Source organism: Bos grunniens, chromosome 1 (assembly GCF_055505025.1).
Source record: "Bos grunniens cultivar Pamir isolate PY7600 chromosome 1, Bosgru_T2T1.0, whole genome shotgun sequence".
In the NCBI taxonomy this organism is placed as follows: domain Eukaryota; kingdom Metazoa; phylum Chordata; class Mammalia; order Artiodactyla; family Bovidae; genus Bos; species Bos grunniens.
The window spans coordinates 16,578,327-16,595,885 of NC_141165.1; the positions used below are offsets into that span (position 1 = coordinate 16,578,327).

A 17,559-nucleotide genomic window follows, 5' to 3' on the forward strand; every position below is an offset into this window, starting at 1 on the left:
CGCTCGCTCCTCGCCCGCCCGCCCGCCTCCCAGCCAGGGAAGGTTAGCGAGGGATCAATGTGATTCGGGCCGCAGGAGAGGAAAAGATGAGCCTGCCCGCCCGCCTGCTGCCTGGATGCGGAGGCTGAGGGCCGGCGCACGGGAGGCCGCTTGCTGCGCAGTCTGGGCGCCGGGCGCCCGGGATGAGCTCACGCCCGCGTGTGCGGCTCGGTCCACCTGCCGACCTGCCGGCGGCCCCCTGAGCTGACGGCGCACCTGGGCTGCAGCCCCGCCGGCCCGCTCTGGCCGCAGCGTTGGGCGCGGCGCCCGGGAGCAGGTGTGCAGGAGCGCGGCGCGCGGCGAGCGCAGCCCTCGCCCCGGAGCCCGGCCGCGCCGCGTGCCCGGGCGGCTCGGCAGCAGCGGCGGCGGCGGGCGGGCGGCGGCCCCCGGGCGGGTGGCGAGCGAGCGGAGCCGGGCGGAGCGCGGGGGGCGAGGCCGGCGCGGCGCTCGCGGGAGGCCGGGGAGCAGCAGGGGCATGTGGATACTGGCCCTCTCCTTGTTCCAGAGCTTCGCGAATGGTGAGCCTTTCGGTTTGTGATGAATTTCATTTCTTGGATGGACCGGGTTGTGGGGGGAGTGGATGCATGGACGAAGTCTCTCCCTTTTCCTCCCCCAACAGGGTTGACATTTTCAGGCTTTTATTTTTAAGAAATATTATTTATATTTCTTTGGGGGAGGAGAGGAAGCAATGAAGAGAGACGGGGGAAAAATTGCTCTGTAATCATTTAAAGGCGCTTACCTAGCAAAGTGACAGCTCGAGCTAACTCCTATACTAGCTAGCTGCCTCATTCAGAATAAACCAGGTTTGGTAAGAAGAGAGACGGTAGGATGGCCACTTGGACACCTCACAGCCTCCAAGGGACATGGCATTCCAAGTGCAGGCAGGTGGAAGGGTCATTTCAGAGCGTCTGCCTTCAGATTCTAAGCTTTTTAAGCTTTTAAAACATGTGCTTTAATTCTGCTGCAATTCATCTCCAGCAGCAAGAGAAGCCTTTAAGAAAGATCTGTCCTTCTACCCGCCCCCGCACCCCCCCCCCAACCTTCTTGGTACTACAGAGTCCCCACCATCATTTATGTAAAAATATGCACTGATAAGCATTACATCATCTGAAATGTTGACAAATTCTGCAAAACACCTGTATAGTTGTATAAATGAAATCCGTGACTATTGCAAATAGCATTCCTTTCCTTATACCGATCTGATATTTTATCTTGAAATGCTTTCTTCCTGGATATTTGAAAAGCTATTGCTCTTGACTGAGTCAGATCCAATTAGCAAGTGTGACTGCACCTTCAGTCGCCTGTCACCCTGTAAATATGAACTCGCATGTATGAATGGCTTCCTCTCATTTGGGAAGGAGAGGAAATTGTTATCATTTGGCATTGCCTGGGAGTAGCTACAGTTGAAATTCCCATTTCAAATTTCAGAACACAAATCTGCATAAAATGTATGACTTGCTGACAGTTAAAATTAAACCATTAAGCAGACTCCCCTACCCAGAAGGGAGGAAGTGGGAGGGAGGGGGTAGAAGGAAAGAAAATCTCGCCCTTGTGAGAAAATACCAGAAGCCAAGGGGAGGCTGGAAGATTCTCCTGAAAGATGCACAGGGCAGCTCTGAGTGTCAGCTGCATTGAGGTGCATTTTCTTTGCCTACCAGGATAGTACTTTAAAAATCAACACACTGACAGGCCAGGGGAAATGCATAAACTTTGTAAAATTAAGGGGAAAAAAGATGACTAAGAAAAGGGAAGACTGTGAGAAGGGAAGCCTGAAATTAACGTTAAGGAGACTTCACTCTCTAATATCACCTAAAGCAACGTGTTCAAAACTTTCATGTTGAGATTTCCTAGCAGGAAAGAATTGCAACAAGTTCTGACATGACACCCATCTTTCCCAGAGGGCACTATGCCTCCTCTGCAGCCTCGCGGGAATTTACCTAGGGGGATAGATCTGCTGGAGCTAATGTGTGGTGATGCATGAGGAAAGGCGGCCCTTTCTGGTGCTCTGCCAACATGAACTCAGGGAACACAGAGAAATGCTCACATACATGTTTCAGAGCCACAGAGCCCTGATGGCCTGTCTCACCTGTCAGGGCATACACCCCTGGGGTTCCCCAGAAAGGCCTGGGCTCTGGGATGAAACATCATTTCTACCCTATTGGGAAGTATGTATTCCAGGATGAGCAAAGAGGTTGTGCTTCTGATTGTCAGTCAATTGGTATCTGTTCTACAGTTTCATACTTGTACATGACAGAAATAGGTCTGGTGCTGTCTCTGAGACAGAGATGCTGAGATGTGTGACTTTTTTTTTTGGAATTAGTTTTACTAAAATAATGAGCAAATTGTATAAAACCTCAAATAATCTACTTGGTGGACAATATGTACAAAGGCTATGTAAGTGCATTTATATCGAGTCTTATGAGCCTTATCTTCTTACACCTTTTTCAGGACCCTTAAAATTGATTAATACTCACCATTATTGATACTATAATGAATACACATAGATTTCACAATATGAGACATAGACTGCACATGCAAATGAAAATTTTACTTTGCTATATTACATGTTGTGATCCAGAAGGATATGGAATCTTCTATATAAAAATGGCCCTCTCTTTATAAATGAGGCATAAAAAAAAAGGCCTGACTGTAGAGCTTTGGACTCTCATTTGTGGGGGGAACTAACTTTAAGGAGTTTCAAGGAATGATGTTCAATGCATACTGTGGAAAGGATCATAAAAATATATAGTCGTGTCAAAATGAAATGAGAGTCCAGTTTGGAATGATGTTTGTTCATAGGACCATATTTCAAAATGTGAAATTAAACGGTTCTTACCTAACTGAATGAGACTTGAAAAACATTGAGATTTTTTTTTTAAATGACTGTCATTTTTTGGCCTACCTTAATTTAAAAAAAAAATTCTAAATGTATGTGATAAAAGATCTATGAATTCTAATAAACAGAACCGATTACTACTAGGTCTCAGGCATCAAAATGTCTGACATGATTTAAAAAAAAAAAAGCCTAGTTGTCAAAGATTATGCAGTTTGATATTTTGGGGTACTCATAAAATAAGCCCACAGTGTGTCTGCATGTTAACTATAGACAACAACATTTTTCCTACAGATGTAATGGAATGTACATTTTTTTTTTTTTTTCTTAATGAAAGCATCATTGCTGAACAGGCTGCAGACAGTATTGGGGGTAAAACAGAGAACAGTCCCTTCATGGGTTAAACCCTTGAATGAATTACCTCACCTGATCAGGTGCAGTCATCATGCTTTAAAGCAGACAACTTGTCCCAAAATGTTCTGGAAATACTCTGAGGGAGCTTCAGCTACAGAGCCAGGGAAGGGGGAGTCCCTATATGTAGATACATCTCACAACCTTGCCTTGGAATGGGATCACACTGCATTGTGTCTTATCACAGTTTCTCTTGGCTTTAACCCTGGGGAGAACATTCTAGTTTACTGTTCCTGTTAGACGCATAGGTGGGCCTTCAGACAAGCAGAATAATGACTAATAAGCAGATTTATTCTGTATAATACATTTTTGCGAGTACCCTTGTGTCTCTGTTGTTAGGTACACATATGTCCCTGACAGCATCTTTTTTCCTGAGCCATGCGGTACGGGGCTTTGCCATTTTCAGGGAGCTTGTGGAGCTTAGAGACAGTGGGTGCTGGGGAGAGAAGGGTGTTTGTCAAAGGGCAAGTGGGCTCTGCAGAGCCTTTCAGCAGCCCCTGTCATCTCCACAGGGAATTATGGACCAAAAACTTGTATTTATTTAAATTTAGGAGCAGGCATTTATGAGTGCAAATTCACCTTCAGGGTTTTAAGTTGATGTTTGTTTATGTAAATATGCGGAAATAAGAAAAAAACATGTTACCAGGTGAATAATTCCAGGGCTTCCTCCTCATCTCTCTCTCCCATTTTTATTAAGCAGATTTAAATTCTACCCAAGAATTATACGGTTCAGAAAAATTTTCTAGGTCTCTTGAGCTTGTGTGCCCCTACAAGATGCCCTACGTGGGAAAACAAAATCCCATGCAGACCTTTATTAAATGCCAGCCAGTCCTTCTCCACTTCTTACTGTCTCCTGAATGTCACTTCGGTGTGACTGCAGTTTGGTGCTGCCTCGGAGACTCAGTGACTTACTGGGCAGAATTGGTAGGCCGATCCGGGAAATAATGGTGACCGAGGGGGGAGGGGAAACCAATCTAAATCCCTAATTCCTGGACCTCCAGGTAGCTGTCAGAGTGCTTTATCATTGATGTGTCTGGATGAGATGCAAGGAATATTTCCTAAGGAGACTCAGTGCAATGGGCCCTGAACCTTCATGTAAAGCAGAGAGGGAGAGCGCGCGCGAGAAAAATAAATAGGGAAGGTCATTTTATAGGGAGAAACCTAAGACTACAGCAGGAAACTGGAAATTGATGTTGGAAAAAGAAAACGGTGGATCGTCCCAGTGGATGCATTCATAAAATCTACGGCATCCAGATTTCACAAAATGAGCTGAATTCTACGGCTGAGATTATGAATGCGCCTCATAAATAATTAATAGGCAGTGGAAATAATACAGTTAGCATTAGGTAGGGCAGAGTAGTCGGCACGCCCCCCTGCCGGGTCTCAGGGGGGGGTCTCGGCGGGGCAGCGGGGAGGCCCGTGGCGCTCGCTGGTGGACGCGGCGTCTGGGCATCTTCGCGGCACCGCCCTGCGCTCACGCGGGCTCCGGGGACTGGCTGCACCGGCGGCCGGGGAAATGGGGAGATGGCGAGGTGGTGCTACCTGCATGTCAACTGTGTCCTTGCCACAGGACACTAGTGGGCGGCAAACCTCACAAGACTGGCGCGGCCGCCTTCAGCCGGGCAGACGCAGGCTCCTCGCCGCCTCCGAGGCGCAGGGCTGAGCGCCGCGGCCGGAGCCTTTCCTCCCCACGGCATCTTAAGTTCGCCTGGTCCAGCCTCAGCGGTCCGGAGTTCAGCCCAACAGGAGCAATCGATGCGCGGGCTACGGCCGCCGCCGGCGAGGCAGGGTCCGCAGTCTTTGTTCCCAACGTTCCCCAGGAGGCCCGTAGCAATCTACTGAAACCCAGGAGGTGCAGAGAAGCAGGGAGGCGGTGTCCGGACGGGGAGGGGGGGCCGCGGAGGGCGCGCTCGCATCCCGCTCCCCTCCGGCTTCGCGGGGGAGCCTGGTCCGCGAGCGCCTCCTGTCGGCGGAGGTGGCCGCTCGGGCGCAGCAGCGCGCCTGATTGGCTGACCTTCCAATGTCATTCCGGAGGCGTCTCCACCGCCGTGTCCCCGCTTCTCCCCTCTCCACCCCGCCTCCGGGTGCTGGGGACAGGGGTGAGCCCGGCACGCCACTCCTCTGCAGTCCGGCCATCCCTGCTGACCAGGGCTCCGAGCCCAGCACCCCCCCCGCCCCCGCCCCCGCCCCCACCCCACCTCGCTCCACCAGGCACACTGGGCATCACCTGTTCGCCTGGACCGCGTGTTAACTCTTCACAGTCCAGAGTACCCAGCACAGAAATTCTCATCTTAAATTCTCATCTTATCTCTCCTACCCCTCCCGCATACTTATGTTCTGTTCCTTAATGTTTGCAAAATATGGCAACATTCAGATTTGCATCCCCTTGCTGAATTTACGGGTTAAGTAAGATAAGACATGAGGATGGAAGGTTCCAGCAGCCCGACTTGTACCCACTGTGCAGTTCTGAGTTCCTTCGGTCGGTGGCTCACGGTCCACCCTCGCGGTGCGAGGGCAGCGCCACCCGGCTGGTGCTGATAACCGGTTTTGGGTTCAGAGGTTAGATAGCATCTGGTCAGGAGGTTCAGAAAGACTGGATTCAGAGACCTGCTCCCCCTCCCCCTCAAAATTAGATTCCTGCATTATGCTGTTTCCTGAAACCTTGGGCATTTCCTTGATAGTGTCTAGGGTAATCTGTAAGTCTTGTTTATTTCGTGCTTGGTTGGCTAGTGTCTGCCTCCCTTACTGGAATGCGAGGCTCCTACCATGTCAGCGTGTGTCCTTAGCACAGAGCAAAGTGCTTGCAGGGTGACTACAAACAGATGTCCATTGACCAACAGAAAGAAGGGAGAGAGTGATGGGCAGAGCTTTCTCCCCTCCTCCGATCCCTCTTCCCTCCCGTCTGCCTCTCTCTAATGCCTCCGTCTGTCCGTCTGTCCTTCCTTGCTGTCCTTGTTTGCTTCTGCTCTCTCCGCATCTCTAATTCTACTGTATAAGCCACGATGAGAAACGCACTAAAGCAACAGTGTGGATTGCTTGGCTTCTGCCATCTTGTCTGATGTACTGACTCCCTGGCTTTAGAAATGTTTATTTTCTAAAACTGCTTCTGGGGCATTTTCTTCTCTTTTCCAAACTGGATTCACATTTGGAATATGGGATAGGACCTCATCACAGTTACGTACCAACGATGTAATTACGTTAGGTGCTCTTTGTGACCTGGATTGGGTCAAGTGTCACAGAAAATAAGTCAATAAATGCATCGGACCCCTTGTTCTCAAGTGTACACGGCTAAGTGGCACGATCCAAACATCCTATTCGAGGTTTAAAGCCCTGTCGCATTCTGAAAGCCAGTTAGAAACATCAAACCGACACATAAGTTTCCCTAGGGGTTCCTGGGAATTCATTTCTCCATCAAAGAGCCACCCAGGACATCAAAACGAAGCTCAGCTTCTTAGGCCTTAATCGTCTTTAAAAAAATCACATTACTGTTTTCTTAAGCATTCTATTGATGTATGGGTGTCTGTCTCATCACTGTGTTTTTTTCTTATTTTGGAGCAGAACCAAATGTAAAAGTTGGTTCCTTTGTCAAAGTAACATGAAAGGAATATGATTTAACGTTAAAATTGCGATTTGTATTCCAATACAAGAATAAGGTGTCCTGGAGATTATATTTATCATTGTTTGATTTTTTTGGAGATCTGTCTTTATCCTATATTTATCAATACTTATAATTAAAAAAATCATTCATTTGGATTAATTTTGGGTCTTTAAGCCTCCTGTGTTATATAAATACATATCTTGGCGTAATGGAGAGGGATAAATGGGGCTGACAAGAAAGATGATGAGATAAGAAGAGGGAAGAGGCTACTACATAGAGAGAAAGGATGACAGGGATTAATGAATCTTGCCTGCATCCCTATTTAAGTTATTTTTACGCAGAAGACAGTGAGTAAGATTTAAGAGTGAGCAAGCAGTCCTATTTATAGGAAGCTGTTTTAAAATGCAGCGGCTGGAAAAGCGAAAGAATTGAAAATGTGAGATCACCTCCATAGGAAATGTGGGCTTCCCTTACCTTGCCAGCACCTTAGAGACTTTTTTTTTTCTTTTGGAGGGGAAAGTAAAGCACACCAATCCTTGCAGAAATATTGAGAAATTGCTTTGAACGAGTTCAAAGCATTTCTTGAAATGCTCTCAGGACTTCAGTCCATGTCAGACTTGGGAGGTGGGGGTGGGGAGCCAGTATCTGTATTATTTGGAAACTGAGCTTGGGTAGGTCGGAACAGAGGAATGAAGAGAAGGGAGCATGTTGAACTTGCAAGGCTGCTACAGATGCTTACTTCGCAGTGAGCATCGCCTTTTGTGAAGATGCTCAGCAGCAGAGGATAGAAGAGTGAATCCACATGCATGTTTAAAGGAGAGCGATTAAGAGAAGTGTTCACGTTTAGGATCTTGTGATTATTGCAGGCTCCTCTATGTTAATCAGATATTACATTTTTGAGATTTAAAAAATTGTGGTATATACTCTTCTAATTGGCCAGTCCAGATGGGTTCGGCCGTGTCATGCAGGCTGACTTGATTGACATTAACGTTCCCAGACAAAGACAAATGAACACACTTGCTCTTAGGAATGAAATACTCTTCCTTACTCAGACTGCATTTGTTCTGGGTAGTATTTTGGTTTTACTAGCCCCAAGTATACATTGTTTTCTATTAACGATAGAATCCTTAAATTTGTGTTGAAATGCTGCTGGTTTGTAGATAGGTTGAACATCTGAACAAAAGCCAGAGCTACCCCAGATTATGATACGTGAAAGGCATTATTTTTTTTAATTTTGTGAAGAAATATCTATGCAGTGGGGATATTTTGTAGCCCATCTTCCCAGAGTATAGAACAGGCAGGTTTGATGAGGTGATAGAAAGAGCCTTGAATGAATTAATTGCAGATTTTGGTTCATATGAGCCTTGCCTCCTTTGATATTAAAATGGTGAACCAGGGAACAATTTTAAGCTTGGCTTTACAGAAAACTTAAGGAAGCCTTTTTGTTGTTCACTGTGCATTAATATTAATACTAACACAGTGAAGTCAGTTTATAGTTTTTTTTTTTCCTGGATACCTGAATCTCAAATTATTGGATGCTTCTGCAAAACAACACTGGTGGTAAATAACACTCTCAGTGAAGAAGCCGATGACCTCAGGGTCCCCAGGCATCGTCTCCATCCTCATAGACTGAGTGATGAAACAGCCTCTGTGCGTGGCTCCTGGTCCATTGGATGCTGACCGAGATGGCCTATGTCACACGCTGTGGAGCTATGTCGCTTGAAATGGCTGAAGGCAGTGGAGACTCTTACCATTGATTCCTTTTCCTAATATTGAAGAAAGCATTGATTTTTCTCATGAGACCTGTTTTATCACTCATCACAGGGACTTCAGGGCGATGGGTAATTTTTTACAATTATGTTGTAAGAGAAAGGCAAAGCATGAAGATAATTAGAACCACGGCAATTTGCTGTGTTTTTAAATTTTACTTTTTTTTTTAATGTATACCTGAGCTCTATTGTGGAAGCCTTTGAGTAAACACACTTTCTCATTAGGGAAACTTGAGACTCATTTCTTCTCTCCACTCTAGCCCCACTGTGGCATGATTTGATCTTGAGTTCCCATAAGACACCCCAAACCCCAAGTCCCAGTCTGCCTAATTACCATGTTTATTTCTTAATATCAGCTGTAGAGCATTTTTAATAACTGATTTGTAGCTGCCAGGGTAGAAATAATGATGCTTTGTAATATTACGTGGGAGACTTCAGGAATGAACTGAAGACCCCAACAGTAACAACCACAACTGACATTATTAGTGAAATGAGCAACTGGACTCCATAGACAGGGCATGGTAGTTTTTTATCACCCTTCCTGCACCTTGTCACAGCTGGTTCCTGCAAAGGGTAGCCATTCGTCTAGTTCTTCGGCCAGTGAAAGGAAATGTGTAAAACATATGAAATGCTCTCTAAGGTACAGAATTATTCTTTCATAAATGATTCAAGTTGCTAAAGCCAAAGATGGCAGGTGCCTCTCTGGTACCTTGACATGGGGGCAGAAGATGAGTAGGGTGGTGAATTACCAGTCATGTGCGTGCATATGTTATGACTCACCAAGATCAATAACTATCAAATCTTTGGTAGCTATTGTTTTACAATAGGCTTGGTGGATATTTTTATGTAGAAACGAGGGTAGAAAATTTTTGTTTGACGTATTTGTTTGGTGTAATTACTTTGATCAGTAGTTGGTTCATCTATGTCTGATGAGATCTCATATCACTGAGCACCACCCGCTCTGACTTGGAATCACAAGAGACCCCTTCTTCTCCTCCCACCCACACTGCCACATCACTCTGCCACCCCATCAGTGGCTATGGGAAGGTGAGAATTCCCTGTAGACCTCTGGGATATCAGGTGCCTGGAGGCCATGGAAGTTAAGGTTTATGGGAAGACCGAGCATACGGAGGAAGGGACTCCCATATCCAGACAGCAGTTTTGTGAGTGGGGAGGAGAGAGCCATGCTGACCGGAAGCCAGTCTGTGGATGCCTTGAACCATGTTCCAGTTTATGGTGCCTCCAGGCCAGGATCAGGGCTACTGGTTCTCAAAGTGCAAGTAGGCTGGGTCAGGGAGGAAGTTTGGACATTTCCTAGATGGTTTTTCTCCCACGAGCCTCTCACTGGTTTGTTGTTATCATGGCTGTTCAGTCACTCAGTCATGTCCGACTCTGTGACCCCAGGCACTGCGGCACTCCAGGCTTCCCTGTCCTTCGCTGTCTTCCAGAGTTTGCTCGGATTTGTGTCCTTTGAGTCAATGATGCTATTCAACCATCTCATCCTCTGCCACCCACTTCTCATCCTGCCCTCAGTCTTTCCCAGGGTCTTTTATAATGAGGCGGCTCTCTGAATCATGGGGCCAATGTATTGGAGCTTCAACTTCAGCATCAGCCCTTCCAATATTCAAGGTTGATTTCCATTAGGATTGACTGATTTGATCTCCTTGCAGTCTGCAGTTTGAAAAGCTCCTGAAATCTAACTCTGATATGTGTTTTTGCCATTTTTTTCCCTCCCCCAGGGGACCTTCAGCTTGACTATGTGTAAGGCTCATGTGATCTTTTGTTTAGCTGGTTGTATAGTTTCCAGCTCTGATCACCGGTGGGTCTGGTTCAACAGTTCTGGGGTGTGCAGGCCGAAGTCTCTGTGTTATTATTATCCAGGTGGTGAAACCCAGCTCCAGAAAAGCATGCTTGGGAAGAGACTGCCCAACCCCTGATGGAGGTAGAGGGTCAGTCAGACAATAGCTAGAATGTTGACCTGATAAAGCTTCATGGCCCCCAGTGCACTGTTGGGGAGCTTTGTTTGTGAAGTGATTTACTGAGAGGGCATGCGTATGTGGGGCTGGGGCTTCACTGACTCCCACAAAGATTTGGACAGCTTTGGGGAGAGTTACTCATGGGGGCTGGTAACAGGGAAGACCCTGAGTAGAGGGACTTGTGATCCCAAAGAGGGACTTCTAATTTAGATGCTGGTAGCTTGAGAATCCAGGCGGCACTAGTGGTAAAGAACCTGCCTGGCAATGCAGGAGAGGTAAGAGATGTAGGTTTGATCCCAGGGTCAGGAAAATCCCCTGGAGGAGGAAATGGCAACCCACTCCAGTATTTTTACCTGAAGAATCTCATGGACAGAGGCATCTTGCAGGCTACAGTCCATGGGAGTTACAGAGTCAAACACAGCTTAGCATACACGCAGCTTGAGAATCATCTGTATATATATATATCTACTGACTGCTTCTTTGTATCCAAATGTGTATATGTGTGTATACGCATGTACATAATTTTTTCCTTATTGTTTTAGCATATTTGATATCCAGGTTTATTGCTAGCATGTGCTATGCTGATGGACTTGGTTCTATTGGTGTTTTCTCATACTGACCCTTCTTTGCTAGCAGCTGGAGTCCTGGCAGAGAAACCTTTTGAGCCTAAATGTAACTGCATTCAATGATCTCCCAGCAAGAGATCAATGGTGGGAAACCATTGGGGTTATCATATTGAAAAAGCTTAAGAGATGTGCCAGGGCCAGACAGATTTGGGTCTGTTTGCAGCTTGAGATTCTGCCTGTGCCAACCTGGGAACATCACACATGCCTTCTTTCCCATATCAGGGCACAGAAACTCCTTCCAAAGCCAGGAGTAAGGGACTTGGGGATCGTTTGCTCATTGGGGTTTTCTTGACCTCTGCTCCCTTCTTTTAGGTAAATGACCCCAAGTGGACTGTGTTTGTCATATGAAGTATTGTCGTTAATGCTGGGTTGTCATAAAAAGAGAAAATGGTACATAAGGACATATATTCATTTTAGACCTTGTCATGTGTATGATAAAATTGAGGACAGTTATTAGTGGCAGAATAATCTTTTCAAAACTCCATGTCCTTGATTTTTTAACTAAAATAGACATGAACGTGTGCTGGAGAGAGGCCTCAATTCAGAACCTTTAAAAATAAATTTTTGTGTCCTGAGATCTTATTTTAGATAATATTAAAAATAACTTTCCCTCCTAGGCATCTGAAACAAGTTGGATGTTATAAACCTTGGGCAATTTTATTGTGATTCATGATAGAAATTATTCTTTCAGAGCGGCTGTTTTGATTTTTAGCTTTAGAAGAAAAGCAGTATGAAAGACATTGTGGGCTGAAAAAGTGTAATTTCTGCTTACTCATAAGTCCCTGAATTAGGGTAGACACTGCTTCTGTGCAACAAAGGGCCCCTGCACCTCTGTTCCTTTAAAAAGGAGGGAGGGCTTTGGGTTCAGAAGTCACAAGCTCTGCCAAGGGAGTTCATAGAAGAAGGTATCTGTTTAAAATAGCTCACAATTCCTCTCTGATTTGGAGTTTTCACAGCCTCCACAGCTTAGACAGACTGCTCTCTTTTAAATTTTGTGCAGATGAGGTCAACCTTTTTCTATGTCTCCTCCATGGAAAAGGTCATAAATATTTCTATCATCAAGTTTAATAACTTTCAAGAGATTTCTCGAGTAATTATAAATGGTTGAATACTTTCTTTAGGAAAATTTAAATGACAGATGGTGTGACTCAGATTTATTATTAAAACAAATCACCTTAACCCATAGGAGGTGTTTATTGCAGGCTTTAATAAGTGTTGAGTGTTTCTCCCTTAGGCTTCTAACATCTCTCCATAAGAATAAACATGATTAGGTACCATCCGACTAATGGCCAAGGCAGTGCAATGAATCTATTGTAAGTGGAGATGCATTTGCAAGAACTGGAGGGGCCTTCTGTATTTATTCACTCATAATCATTTTCACCTCTCTCTAGCCCTCCTTAGATACTGGGAGCAAATAATCAGGGCTTTCATGCATACAGTGAGAATGTAGAAAGAAAGTGATATTTCCCTGGGGTCTAGGGGCCTTTCCTGTCTCTGTTGATTAACTAAGTCACAGGTGGTTTGCCCTAACATCAATGAGTGGGGTGCACTGCTCTGGTCCCCCAGCTGCTCAGGACACACTGAAGTCCGAAAGCAAGGAATGGTGTTCTTTCAGCCTGGGAGGGTCCCCCACGGGGTTGCCTGTAGAAGCCTGCTGTTTATTTCTAGAGATCCCTGGATGGGGAGAGGCTGGTATTTATAATTATTTTTTCCAAATTGCACAAGAATAGGTGTTATGAGTTATTATAAAACTCTAACCAGAGACAGCAGATATCAACTGCATGGAATTCTGTGGAATTTTTATTTTAGGCTCATTATTTTGGGCAGATGGGAATAAAAGACTCCTTCCCTCCTCTTATGATTTGATCATTTTTAATGCTCCTGACAAATTGTGTTCTTGAGTTAAATCAGCATTCTAACCAGCGCAGTGTCACCCTCTCGGGGATATTGGGCAAAATCTGGAAACACTTTGAGTTGTCACAACTCTGGGGAGAAGGGAATGCCCCTGGCATCCGGTGGGTAGGCAGTGCCCTACAGTGGACAGGACTGCCTGCCCCACCCCCATGACAAATAATTTTCCGGCCCAAGATGTCAACATGCTGAAGTTGAGGAACACTAAGTTAAATAGTTTGGAGCCTTGCCTACAATGCAATATTGGTTTTGTGCTTTTCTATGGATGCTAGGGCTTCCCAGGTGGCTCAGTGGTTATGAAGCCCCCTGTCGATGCAGGAGAACCGGGTGTGATCCCTGGGTTGGGAAAATCCCCTGGAGGAGGGCATTCTAACCCAGTCCAGTATTCTTGCCTGGAGAAGCCCATGGCCAGAGGAACCTGGCAGGCTACAGTCCATAGGGTCATAGAGTCATACGTGACTAGTGACTAACCAACAGCGTGAATGCTAGTGCCGTGCTGCAGAGAAAGAAAGAGATTTCTTCTGCATCTCAGCTGTAATTGCTTTGCCTGCAAAAACCATAGCTGGTAATGCTGCCATTGATTAAGCTTTATTTACTATTTTTTTTATGAGCAAAAGAGAAAAAAACCCCAAATCTCTATGTCCCTTTCTTTTGTCAGTCACTAAGAATATGGGATGCCAAGGTGTTCCTGGGTTCCTCCAGCCATTTTCCTTTCACATGATTATGCTAATTAGTATTTGATCAGATGATTATATTATAATTTGATTAATCCTGTGTGCTAACCGCTCCAAATGCATTTTCTCTCTCGCCCGATTACTTCGTGTCCGGAGAGCCCTAAGCCGCAGGCTGCGGAGCTCTGCTCTTCCTGGAGATGTGATCCTCTTTGTTGCCTGATGAATGGAGAGGGGAAATTTTGTCACCTGCTCTCCCAGGCGGAGGCTGGACTGCTGAAGCGTCTCTGAGAAGTAGAAACCCTGGTTAGAAAGCACCTGTTATGTGAGGACATTAGATGCAGAGAAACACGGAGGCGGAGGAGGAAGCTGTGTGGCTTCAAAGGCCGCCAGCCATTTTCCAGGGGGAGAGGGACTTCCCTATTTGCATCTCTCTCTTTCTCACATGTCCTATGCACACAAGCTTTTTCTGTCTGTGGTGGTCCTGGAGGGGTGTCTCTGTGTTTATTTCAAGTGTGTATTTGCTTAAAGAGGGAGCCCACCATTTTGCTTTTGTCTGCTTTGTGTTTTAACAACATGGCTCAGGGTGTTGGTGAACTCATGAAGCCTGAGCTCACTTAGAGAGTTTGCTTTTCTAAGCAGGGTATTTTAGGTTGGGTGACTTTGAGGTCTGTTGAGTTAAATGCCTATGAAATGCTTTCTGACATAAGGAAGTTTCAAATGTATGGGAAAGAATGTGAGTGAAAAGTATGGATGGCGGTGTTGTTATTAGTGAATTTCTACTCTATGTTGAGAGGTTACCAGGGCTCATTTTTACAGTTCAGTGAGCTTAGTAAGTCTCCCAGATGGTGCTAGTGATAAAGAACCTGCCTGGCAATGAATGCAGGAGATGTAAGAGGTGTGGGTTGAATCTCTGGGTTGGGAAGATCCCCTGGAAAAGGAAATGGCAACCCTCTCCAGTATTCTTGCCTGGAATATCCCATGGATAGAGGAACTAGGTCGGCTATAGTCCATGGGGCTAGAAAGAGTCAGGCACACATAAGCACTGAGCTTAGTAATAATTGGATTTTTTCTTTATACTCTGTCACTTTTTTGCCCTTTCAGATCAGTTCAGTTGCTCAGTCATGTCCGACTCTGCGTTCCCATGGACTGCAGCACACCAGGCTTCCCTGTCCATCACCAACTCCTGAAGCATGCTCAAACTCGTGTCCACAGAGTCGGTGATGCCATCCAACCATCTCATCCTCTGTCATCCCCTTCTCTTCCTGCCTTCAATCTTTCCCAGCATCAGGGTCTTTTCCAATGAGTCGGTTATTCACATCAGGTGGCCAAAGTATTGGAGTTTCAGCTTCAGCATCAGTCCTTCCAATGAATATTCAGGACTGATTTCCTTTAGGATAGACTGGCTGGATCTCCTTGCAGTCCAAGGGACTTTCAAGAGTCTTCTCCAACACCACAGTTCAAAAGCATCAATTCTTCAGCACTCAGCTTTCTTTATAGTCCAACTCTCATATCCATACATGACTACTGGAAAAACCATAGCTTTGACTAGATAGATCTTTGTGGCAAAGTAATGTCTTTGCTTTTTAATAGCTGTCTAGGTTTGTCATAGCTTTTCTTCCAAGGATCAAGGGTCTTTTAATTTCATGGCTGCTGTTACCATCTGCAGTGATTTTGGAGCCTCCCAAAAATAGTCTCACTGTTTCCATTGTTTCCCCATCTGTTTGCCATGAAGTGATGGGACTGGATGGCATGATCTTCATTTTTTGAATGTTGAGTTTCAAGCCAACTTTTTCATTCTCCTCTTTCGAGTTCATCAAGAGGCTCGTTAGTTCTTCTTCACTTTCTGCCATTAGGGTGGTGTCATCTGTGTATCTGAAGTTATTGATATTTTCCCAGCAATCTTGGTTCCAAGTTGTGCTTAATCTAGCCTGGCATTTCACATGATATACTCAACATATAAGTTAAATAAGCAAGATGACAATATACAGCCTGGACCTACTGATTTCTCGATTTGGAAACAGTCTGTTGTTCCATGTCCAGTTCTAACTGTTGCTTCTTGACCTGCATACAGATTTCTCAAGACTCAGGTAAGGTGGTCTGGTATTCCCATCTCTTTAAGAATTTTCCACAGTTTGTTGTGATCTACACAGTCAAAGGCTTTGGCATAGTCAATAAAGCAGAAGTAGATGCTTTGTCCTTTGCATTAGCATAATGGGATAGTCTGGTTACAAGAAAGGTGACTAGACTGTGTATAGTTGTTTTTCCTATCAAATGTGTATGTGTTTTGATCTCGCTGGAACTTCTTTAAGAAGGGGCCACATGGTGATACTATACATCATTGGTTCCCTATACCTCCTCCTAAGAATGCTGGGCCATAAGAATTAATGACAATATAGGAAGCCAATACCTGCTTGAATTTTTACATCCTGCTACTCCAAAAATTGTGCCCATGTCATTTGAGAAATTAAAATCTCATGGTTTTCTTTGAAGAGAGAAATTCTGCTTGTAGTTCTTACCTCTACAAAAATGATTAGAGTGGAAGGAAATTCACATTTATTGAGCATCTAAAGTGTGCAGGCATGTAGCTTATGTTATGTACACCTGTTTTATTTATTAGTCGTAATGGTGATGGTGATGTCAACAATAATAGCTGGAATTATTTATTGCTAGATGTGAGGTTCTACTTTAAGAGTCCATGAGATTTCCTGTGATGCTCAAAGCTTTGTAGGAAGGCAGGTATTGTTGTCATCACCACTGTAAGGAAGGTGGGATTGATGCTGAAGCTGAAACTCCAGTACTTTGGCCACCTCATGTGAAGAGTTGACTCATTGGAAAAGACTCTGATGCTGGGAGGGATTGGGGGGAAGGAGAAGAAGGGGATGACAGAGGATGAGATGGCTGGATGGCATCACTGACTTGATGGATGTGAGTCTGAGTGAACTCCGAGAGTTGGTGATGGACAGGGAGGCCTGGCGTGCTGCGATTCACGGGGTCGCAAAGAGTCGGACACGACTGAGCAACTGAACTGAACTGAACTGATGGGTTCCTCAGGGCTTCCCAGGTGGTGCTAGTGGTAAAAAATCCACCTGCCAATGCAGGTAGACATAAGAGACAGTGCGTTCCATCCTTGGGTCAGGAAGCATCCCCCTGGAGGAGGGCATGGCAACCCAGTCCAGTATTCTTACTTAGAAAATTCCATGGACAGAGGAGTCTGGTGGGCTACAGTCCATAGCTCGCAAAGAGTTGAACATGACTGAAGCAACTTAGCACGCATGCATGGGTCCCTTAGCTGTTGAAAGGCAGAACAAAGACTAAGCCTGTGTCTGTTTACAAACCCACTCTGCCAAATGGCCATCGTTCATTCCAAACAGTCTATGACTAAGTACTTTGAATCTCAGTTTTACAGAATTTGAGGCCAGAGTTTTGAGATATTGATCACTGGCCTGAGGTCAATGGGATCTGGTATTCAAGAATTTTGAGCTCCTGTCATCTGAAGTCATAGATTTGCTTACTCCACATCATAAGCATCCCCAAATCTTCCAAATAAATCCATACTTACTCGAACTGTTTTTAAACTTTGAAGATGATGATGTTAAATTTGCTTTAAATTTGAACAATAGTTGCTTTGAGAATGTGCATATCAACCTTTAAGAATCAGTGTGTAAATGAGGAAAACTCATTTAATTTTCCCTGTCAACCCCCATTCACGTATTTGAGTTAAG

The 17,559-nt window shown here is 45.2% G+C and overlaps 1 protein-coding gene across 1 annotated transcript in view; it reads left to right on the forward strand.

Annotated features, from left to right (window-relative positions):
* Positions 1–255: 255 nt before the first annotated feature.
* DSCAM (DS cell adhesion molecule) overlaps positions 256–17,559 on the forward strand; it is an 859,211-nt gene continuing 841,907 nt past the window's right edge. Inside the window, exon 1 of the mRNA XM_086341570.1 lies at positions 256–557. Coding sequence (XP_086197696.1) covers positions 515–557 — 43 coding nt within the window. The 5' untranslated portion in view covers positions 256–514. The remainder of the gene's footprint in view (positions 558–17,559) is intronic.